The sequence below is a fragment of the Centroberyx gerrardi genome, chromosome 16 (assembly GCF_048128805.1).
Source record: "Centroberyx gerrardi isolate f3 chromosome 16, fCenGer3.hap1.cur.20231027, whole genome shotgun sequence".
Classification (NCBI taxonomy): domain Eukaryota; kingdom Metazoa; phylum Chordata; class Actinopteri; order Beryciformes; family Berycidae; genus Centroberyx; species Centroberyx gerrardi.
The window spans coordinates 22,672,066-22,682,634 of NC_136012.1; the positions used below are offsets into that span (position 1 = coordinate 22,672,066).

The window sequence follows — 10,569 nt, forward strand, 5'->3', positions numbered from 1 at the left end:
CAACTCTATTAGTTGATCAGTTGGTCTTCATTATTTTTAGTAACACATTTATGATTAATGTCCAGAAAATTACAAGTGCATCAGAACATTATTCACAAATATGTATTAAAAAGAAAAGACTCTACAGTGAGAGTCTTTTCACTTTGGTAAATGCTAGATTTAAAGGACATGTTGAATGGTAGTAGGTATTTGTAAAGGGACAGTGACATAGCAGTAGTATTGCAGATTGTCATCGAAAACGCCTATGACCATTACACAGCTTAGAATTTCTTGTTTTGGACCCCCTTAGTATAGAGATGTGTTAATGAGTTTGAGTCAGTACACTATGCACTCCTACTAGGATTATGTGATACAACACAGGTGAAATTCAACAAATGTTCAGTTTATTAAAAAGAAATGTACAACTCCATTTGTAGACAAATATATACATATAGAAACTGGCAATGTTTATTGGATGAGTCAAACATTCTATCAAACACGTTGACAGTACTTTTTTGTAGAGTAAGGCAACAATCAGCTTGAAGCTTGATGGTGTAAATGAGCAGTGAATGATGTAGTGATGTTATAGCATCATTCATAGACATTTCTTTTTTCCATTGGTTATTCTCTGACACCACCATATGGTATTTAAAGGTGAAATTTAAATCTGACATTTTGGCATTGAAGGTAATCTTGAACACCACACACAGTTACTGACAGGTTCCTTGGACGGTACTATTGAAAGGTTATGCAAAGTCCAACAAAAGTGCTGTGCTGCAATGACAACCATCTCAAAATTTCCATCAAATGTAAGGCTCCAGAATGGTTAAGTAAATACATAAAAGTATTAGTCAGTCATTATATCGACTGGGTTTTAACAAAACATCTTTTGGACAACCAAACAACAAGTGTTTTGAACATTTTATGTTCAAGATTTATATAATGATTTATACAAGGATACCTTTTATAAATCATTATAAAAATCTTTAGAAATGAATAGCTGATGGATAACTTATAATAAATGTATTAAACCATCAAATAATTATGATTAGATTATTACTAAACAGCTCCACAAATGTGCATAACCTTGCTACAGACTGGTTTTTAATGCATCATACCAAGTCATTGAGCCACTTTTAAAGATTTAAAAATGATTTGTTAATAGTTTACCGTTGTCATAGAAGGCATATAAAGTATATTTAATATGAATTGTTACTAGCATAGAGTCTGTCATACAGCTGTGGATTCCTGCTGTCAGCAGAGATACTCAGACCTACAACTGTCGCTCTTATAGGTCATCTGGGAGTCAATACTTGACCTGGAGCATAGGAGCATCCGCTCTGATTCATGAGTCTGTCTCCTGGCCCAAAGCTCAGTTGGGTGGGTCAAGGTCCTTTGTTTCATTGAAATTGTCTCAAACTTGACATAGCTGTCTTTTTCAAGCTCCTCTTCATCCAAAGGTGTACTGCTTCCCTTGCAGTACAGAGCGAGAATCTTATAGAGCAGAAGGGCAATGAGAGGCAAAGCCACAGCACAGGCTATGCCACTTATGATCATGAAAAGCTGGTTCTGCCCATCATCGTCTACAACGTCCAAGGTGTAGAAGTCAATGCAAGGGTCTTTTCCAGCAGGACTACCTTTTGCCACTAAGCAAACTGAGTATCTCAACCCAGATGCCAATCCCTCCAGCAGCACTTTCCCACTGCCAGCATTGGTCTCCACTGTCCTTTTGATGTCATCCTCACCATAACGTGAGTACACAACTGTGAGCGGGGCGTCGCTCAGTATCCCATCTGCGGTCCAGAGCAACACTGCGCTATCAGACGTTTCCTCCACAATCTTTAGGTCTTTGACAGATTTTGAAGCGTCATTCTTCTTGCTCTTTTCATCTGCCGCAAGCTTCCTTCCATTACTTCCTTGCTGGATCTTTGCAGGTTTGACTGAGGCTCTCTGTAGACCATCACTGGGGGTGGTTTTCCTCTTCACAGAGATGGTAGACTGTGTGGTCGATGCTCTCGGGAGGACAGTGGACACGACAGAGGGTGTATTTGGGGTGCTAGTCGAGGGACTAAGTGTTGTGGCTGGGGTGGCTGCTCCAGTCTCAACGTTGGGCCTCAGAGGAGGGATGGTGGTACTGATGGTGCTGGCAACTGAGAGAGAAATGGTGGCTTCTGCATTGCCTGCAACATTCTTAGCTTTGCAGCTGTAGTCCCCAGCATCTTTGTTCAATATCCCGTGCAAGCTCATGATGGACCACCGGATACCGTCCCCAGGAGACTCTTGGACTGTAGAGTGGAACAAGAACACAAAAGTCAGCATAAACCAAGTCTTACCAAGCCTTGCACGTCTTCATGTTTATGATAATGAGGAGGAACTTTTGAGACGAGGACACCTCAGACACCTTAATGTATGATGATCTACACATCAAATGCTGAAAAACTACACACTTGTAAATGGATACGAAAGATTCCAGGGAACGGTACATTTGACGTCATAGCATTGTTCATGCATTTCAAAATGCTAGAACATTCAAAACCTTTGGTATTGTACCTGTGTTGTTGACAGGTGAGCCATCTGATTTGGCCCAGACGAGGGTCGGTGTCGGGTGACCCGTGGCATCACAACGCAGTAGTACATTACTCCCCAAAGGAGATGTGATTTTGGTTGCAGAAGTCATGACTGATGGTTTTACACATTGGTCTAGTTCAGCTCGCTGGAAAAGGACGCTAGCCAGATTCTCAGGTGCGCTGCAGGACAGGAACAGGTCCATCAAAACCACTGGTGTTTCAGCCATTTTGGAAAGCTCAATAAGTTTGGAGATTCTGCAGTCACAGAACCAGGGATTATCTTGAAGGCCTGAAGATGAAAAGGTGAGAGATGTATTGTGAATATTGAGTGTTTCTGTTGTCACACCCGTCAAGCGTCAAAATCCATTCCTTTAAACGCTACAGCATTTTAAAGCATTTGTGTTAAACATATGGAACTGACAACCTGAAGCAGGACATTTACAACCTTTGTAGTGCTCAAATTTGTCAGTCTTTTGGTTGACATGCTGGTTTGTTACTGGCTGGTGTTGGTGGCCCGTGAGATCTTACAAATCTCCACATCTCTTACAAACACCAACAATTTACATTGTAACAACAATAATCCAAAATAAGGTATTAAACATTTGAAAAAAGCAAGTTGAGTCTATAGTTTACAACAAAATGACAACACTCTAACAGGCTGAATCCTCTACATTTTAGAGAAATAGTTAATGAACTTCAAGTGCTTTGGAAATAAACTTCTCACATATACTCCCTTACAAATGACGGTAAACGCATCTACTGTACACTGTGGGTAGATGTGTATTAGTGCCTACGAAAACCCCCCTAACTAGATTAGTTTGTCTTAACAGTGGCAAAGCGCTAAAGCTGGCTCTGGCCTTCCTCCAGTTTGTGGCAATCCTCCACTTCTTTCCATTAGCCTTGCTGTTAGCATAAACCTCAATAGATCACTAAAGTGTTACATTGTAAGCCATGTTTATAACACATGCTTAATATTTCAATTTGAAATTGCTGGAAGTGTTTATATGGTTTATTGTAGATTACTCAGCAGATTGGAAATGCATTTACTTGAGTGATTTTTTTTCAAGTTTGGTAAATCCAAGCCTTTAAATAGCTCTTTTTGTATATGAAAATTCATTTATTCTTAATTTAGTTTATGTTTACACTTGAAGTAATACAAGACAACTAGGGTGACCTAATAATCACAAAATATTAACAGAAAATGCCTTTATGGTACACTAAAGGAGCTGTAGTCTATTCTGTGCATGGGCTATGTTTTTTCCCTACAGTGTAATCCGCTTTCTCCTTCAAGTACACCAGTGCACACAGCCAGCTCTTTCTGCAGGGATTAGCTCACTTGGCCTTATACAGCCTATTAATACTATCCCTCCCTCCCCCCATGCAACGCAGATAAAGCGACCAGACATCCCCAGCCTCATCGGCCATTTGTGTATCTTCCATACATCATAAAATAAATAATCCTCAGAATGTCAAAACACAATAATTCAGTTATTGTTAACTTTTCTTTGATATAATCTATAAGCATTATTATTATTTATGGTGAAGTCAAAAATACTTCATACAAAAAAGACTAGTATGATTTAAAAAATAAATAAATACCACTGTGACAACTGATAAAAACGATTAAAAAAAACATAGATTCCAAAAATCTGAGTTTCACTCCACAATAACTTTCTATCTACATGTAAGGAGTATGAAAAATATGTTGACTTATAGAATGGGACACAAGTAAGGTTGTTACTGCTCCATACCACAAAATGACTGTAATATATCTATTTAGGCTTGACAGTGTTATTGATCAATACTACTGATTCAGCAGTTACTTACTGTAATTACAGTAACTCACTTTACGGCCCGTACTCTGTTTTGGAACTAAAACTCCCCACCCCTTGGCATTTCAAGACACTCCCAATCTCCTCCCCCCCACCTACTCGCATTTACAACTGCTTGATGATGGAGGACGGTGCAAGACATTTCATCTGCGAAAGCTAATAAGCCTCATTCTCAAGCCCAAAAAAACATATGACAAAGCAGTATTATTATTATTACTGTGTTCGCGATATGTCACCTCTTAACCAGAAAGTTCTGTTCGATCTCTGTGCTAATTAGCTAACTTACTCGTCTCTCTTGTGTGACTGATTGACTGACTGACTGTAAAACCTAGTGTCAATTACAGGCCACCATAGCTCAAAAGTACGGGAAGCAGTGTTGCCAACTCTTTTAGCTATTGACTACTTAAAAAGTTGTCAGATGATGTCATACCAAATTTGTATATCAATATATCTGCTTCATTCTCACTCCCAGTGGAGGGAGGGGGCTACACTCCATATGAGGAGCACTGTGATTGCTGTCAGACATCTTGACTGTGACAGACATCTTTGGATGCAAGTGTCGCAAATTGGCAACAGACAGATTTGTCGGCAAATGCTTTGGGAGTCAACACATTAACGTTCCCCATAGTCAGAAAAGTTGCTAGATTTGTCACTGGTCACTTGAGAAGTAAAGTTGTCAGAGGGGTCTGAAAAGTTGCTAAATCTAGCGACAAAGTCGCCAAGTTGGCAGCAGTGACGGAAGTGACGGGAGTGTGTGCCAGAGACCTGTATGGGAGGAGATAAGTTCTGACGATGTTATTGCAGTTCCTACTGTTTGCTTAGTACCCGTTTAATTACACATGTATGTTGACATGTATAATGACAATGACATGCCCGCTAATGATCATTGAAGCGTCAGGATATTTAGTAGTTCTTGTCACCTATGAACTCTCTCAGTACTACCTCAGTACTGTAACAAGCCCTACACATTATATGACAAAACATTTTTTTTTTTTTTAAAGCGTGTAACTAGTGTGGTACAACCACAAGCAAGTGGATATGTTGCTCAGTGGCCCATACTTTATGCCGTCTGATTGATGTGTTTATCCAAAGTGCCAAATGAGTGAACCTCTAACCCTGGCACTGTTTGTGCCTTGAGCTAGAGAGGACCACAACACCGGCTTTGAGAGTTTTGGGAGTTTCAAAATGTAAATGAAATAACCAAAAGTGGGCCCATAAAACCCAGTAATCATTTGATCACTGATCAGAGGAAAATATTGTATTTTAATAGTTACAAGTATCCTGTATCAAGATGGTTTCAAGAATGCACACCCATATTTCTTTTTTCATTGTGTAAGTGTACTGTGCTGTATGGGTACATGCAGGGCTATAGTCAAGACTACCGAGTCCAAATCAGGTCCAAGACAAGGTCTAATTGAGTTTGAGTCAAGACCAAATCTAAAAGGGGTTGAGACCAAGTCAAGACTGAGTCCTGAACAAATCGAGTCCTATTCAAGTCCATAACAAATAAGCAATGAACAGGGTATAGAATTGCAAAAATGAATTTCATTATTTTCTCTGGATGAACAGAGATGTAGTCTTGCCTGCAAAGGAGCTCTGTATTGTAACCTTAAAAATCAATTGTCAGGACAAAAAGTCTGCCCCCCCCCAAAAAAAGAAGAAATTGTCAACATCCAATAGTGGGCGAGACCAATTAAGACAAGTCCAAGTCACATTAGGCACGAGACTAAGATAAGTCTAAGTTCACAGAAAAGTGGACACAAGTCCGGACTCAAGCACTACAGCCATGGGTACATGGTATGTTTTTCTGTTCTATTCCACTGAATTTGAGCGCAGGCATGGGCAACCAAGAGCCTATGTGTTAAATATGCAACAATTAGATGTCACTCCTGCCACTACTTAGAATAGGCCAATCTGACTCTGTCCTGACAGTCACTGCCAGGGTAAGTTTATTAGTCAGTTCAAATTAACAGATGATGGAATGAAGTTTCTGATGTATTTATAAATAACCCCAAAGGTGTCCAGCCTTGGCCCTAACCTAAAGACACAACCCCTATTTATCCTTACCTAGCACAACTTTCTGGGAGGCATTAGAAGAGATGGGCATTCCATTGAAGGGGGGCCAGATGTCCATGAGATCAGAGGGCAGGGTGGTTAATTTGTTACTGGATAGATCCAGGTACGTAATATTGAGGAGGTAGGGAATTGCCTCTATGGGAACGTTAGTGAGCCTGTTGTTGTGTAGATCCAGGGTCCTCAGCCTGGGCATCTCCTTTAACGACTCCCAAGGGAACATGGAGATCAGGTTTCCGTCCAGCCTCAGCTCGTGGAGCACTTTGAGGTTGTAGAAACTTCCAGTATCCACGGAGCTGATGGAATTGTAAGTAATCCACAGGTACCGTAGGTCCACCAGGTAGTAGAAGGCTTCTGTTGGGATTCGGCGCACAGCGGTTTTCTCGACACGAAGTTTGACCGTGTCCACAGGGACGTTGACAGGGATATCAGACATGTCCGGGTCATTGCAGAGCACAGATCTGAGAGGAAAATATAAACTGGTTAATTGGTTTCCCCTACCTTACTATCCCCTCTTTTTGGCCAGGTCACAATACTATTCTACAGATGATAACTGTTATAATATTTTCACTCCTTTTACAATGAAGTGACAGCAGATTTTTTCTTGAACATTTGTAGTGAGTTAATGGCCAGTCTACAAGGTATGGTCAAAATAAAAATGAATGAAATAGACATTACTCTCAAATGACCTGACTGCATCTTTGTTTAGCAGTCACAATGAACATGCTTTGGCTAAACAGCCTTTAATTAATTCATTTGAGAATGTTGGATGTTTTAGTAGTTTTTCTTATTATTTAGAGTTGAGCATCTCCAGTTTCTACTTGTATGGTGAAAACAACAAAAATCCATACAGTACCACAGTGGAAGTGCTCAGGTGATACTGACCTGTACTGACATAATGTATGTTTCCTGGCATGGAATCAATCCAATAATCCCCAAGAATAAACACCTAATTACTACAAGCATGAGTCTGAGTAGCCACCTCTATCCCATGATGCATCTCTTTCTAGGTGGTTACGTTTAGGTGACATACTGGTTTAAAGGGGGGAAATGCTAAATTGCAGGATATACACATATACTGTTCCAGCACCCTTGCATGTTTTTTTTTGTTTGTATTAGTGAACATTCACTCCTGTCCAATAGCTAGACATGAGAGAAGAGTTTGATCTGTGATCTTATACACCAATTGTAAACCAGGGAAGAGGAGACTTTGACATAAGCCAGGATGAATAGATCTTCTGGTTCAGGACCATTAACACTATTATGGAACAATATAGTAATTAACTAATAACTAATTTAACCATCATAACATTTTATGAGTTGACAAAGTGAGTCTCCCATTTATAGTCAATGGAGCACCTTGATGACATCACAGCTTAGAGTCGTGATGCTGGTTTTCAGCTTTAGGAGAAAGTTGTTAATGTTTACAAAAACTGATTGGAGTGTCTTAAGCCGTGGCAATATCATAGTTAAATTCTTTGGTGCTTTGATGATTGCCATATAAGGCCTCATCAATGACTAGAATTGATCCCAAATATTCCACCACCTGCAAAGATGGTAGATCCAAATGATTGCTCATTATCTATGTGGTGGTAGTGATTAGCCATGACCTTGCCCTCTAGGAGGTGGGTGGGCTACAATCATGCTAAAAAAAGCATCCCATGAAATAGGAGCGCCACGATTGCTTGCTGTTTCCTTTGTTTTGAATCCCTTTTCACATTGCTGACCATCCAAATGGTCCAACATTACTAAATAAGCCTCTGGAAGAATCTATAATTTGTAAAACATTGTTTCATAAATCTAGTTTAAGTCTGTTTTGGGGTGAATGAGATTTGTTTAATGAATTCCATGGATGGATTGCATGGATTTGTTTTTCATGTTTTTTTTTTTTCTTTTTGTTTTGTGAAGCTAAACTCAGGCTGACCTCGTTACTAAACCTCTACCCAAGACATTAGAATTTTAATGAAATAACCATATCTGTAATATTACCAGAGATGCTAAGCGTGTGTGTTAGGAGAATTAAACTATAAATACCTGGATCCTGTTCCATCGCTGCGACCATGGAAGACACAAGTGCATTGGGACGGACAGAAGGAATGGGCCACGCTGAGGCAGCATAGGAATACATGGGCATAGAGAAGACACCGCATGATTTCACCCAGTGAACCCAAAATGTTCACATCGAGGAGAGGTCAGGAGATAAGACATCCAAATTCATTTAGAGAGCGTCCGAGTGGTAAAACCTCACCAAAAACAGGCAGAGAAGACTGAAAAGAGATAAAAAAAAAACAAAAGTCCCTAAGATGCAACAGTACACGGGCTCAGGATCTACTTACAGTACAGGTGACCTGTCGGCTTGCTGGGGAGGGGGGAGGGGAGAGCAAGGTGAGGCAAGGTTGGAGTGAGATTAGCAGAGGATTTCTTGGGACTGACTGGGCCATGCAAGCTGGAGGAGGGGCTGAATCTGCCTCTTGGACATGGCGCTAATCGGCCAGCACAGGAGAGGTTTCCCCTCACGTGATCTAGCCACGCCTCTTCAAATCTCTTCACAGTTGACAACCTCACTTGTTTTTTTGTTTTTTTTATTTCAACTTTATATATCTGAGTTTTGCCGAGCCCGTATGCTCTTTTTGAGCACCGCCCTGCCTCACATTCATACAGCTACACACATTAACATCCTCTTTAATATCACTGTCAGGATACCCAGGCCAGTTCAGCCCTACCCAGTCACGTTTCCTACACAGCACAGGGCGCTGTAGCTTTGACCCTTGTAGTCTTTAATGCCAGTTGCTTGAAATATCAGCAAATTAGGAATTTAAGCTTATTCTGCTGTTGCACTCTGACATTGTAAGTCTAAATGTATTGGTGAGCTGGAGGCCGCATGTCAGATGTGTTAGGGAATTCTGTCTGACACAAGGGTGCAAGCTGTAATCTTGGGTGTGATTTATTACCTGACTGGGTGGACTATGGGGGTGGAGTAGGGGCCCAAACTGTACACGTCTGGGACTGACAGGTCCACAATATGCTGTACCCATACTGCAATAGTATGGTATGTGTTTCAATCATTTTTGTGCACACTTAGATTCATATTTGGTGCTTGCTTATTTTCAAAGAGTGCTGGCAAGGTTACATCTGCACATTCCTCTTCTACACAAACTAAAGCGTGCTGATATTGTACGGTAACCATAGCAGGCACGCAGATACAGCACAGTACTTGTGCAAAGGAAAAATCTACATGCAAATTTGGATACATGAATGCAGAATGGGGTCCATGGTGTACATTGAAGGAATATTTCTTTACCTATCATTTCTCTCATGATCGTTAGAGGGACATACAAATATTTGTTACATCTGTTTTGATTCTGATTGCTGAACAATTCTGCAACTTGCTGTTACACCCAAAAACATAATTCCTATCACTTAAATTTTAAGTTAAATGGATTTCTTGACCCTGCAAACATACCCTTAGAATTTGGAATCAAGTCTTTATCTCCATTAATTTCATAGTTATGTCTAAAAAAAAGGCTAATGATATAATGGCGTAAATCACAAATCTGGATCGCCACCAAAATCTAATCAGTTGGCCCAAGGCATATCTGTCTACCAAATTTCATGGAAATCCTTTCATACGTTTTTGAGATATCCTGACAGACACAGAAACTAACAGAGGGGAAAACATAACCTCCTCGGCAGAGGTAAAAATGTAAAATGGTAGAACTTGTATGATCAAAATAAATATCTTTTAGATAATACAGTAATAATAATAATATGATAATGATGATATAATGATAATACAATCCTGTTTTAATCTCAATTGGTGTTGTGTTTATATTGACTTGTATTGACAATCATCACAAAGAAAGAATTTGACTCAATTGGGAACCTATCGTCTAAAACGTATGAAATGGATTCTCCACATAACCAAGCATGAACAAGAACAAAGGGAGACATCTACTGGTATGTACAAGTTGGTACATCACAGACCTGTGTACTTTTTCCTACAGAACATCTGTAACTGATTTGTGATATCTCTTGGCTCATATAGTAGCTACTACTACTAACACGACTACAACTCTCACCACTACATCTACTTATAAAAGTAATAATAATCTCAGCAA

General features: G+C 39.9%; 1 protein-coding gene across 1 annotated transcript; it reads right to left on the minus strand.

Annotated features, from left to right (window-relative positions):
- Nucleotides 1–1,233: 1,233 nt before the first annotated feature.
- On the minus strand, nt 1,234–8,601 carry lrit3a (info leucine-rich repeat, immunoglobulin-like and transmembrane domains 3a). The gene is made up of 4 exons (XM_071922773.2): nt 8,486–8,601; nt 6,446–6,912; nt 2,530–2,835; nt 1,234–2,264 (listed from the first exon to the last, which is right to left on the minus strand). The coding sequence occupies exons 1-4, from the start codon at nt 8,599–8,601 to the stop codon at nt 1,234–1,236; spliced, it is 1,920 nt and encodes a 639-aa protein (XP_071778874.1).
- Between the last annotated feature and the right edge of the window lie 1,968 nt (nt 8,602–10,569).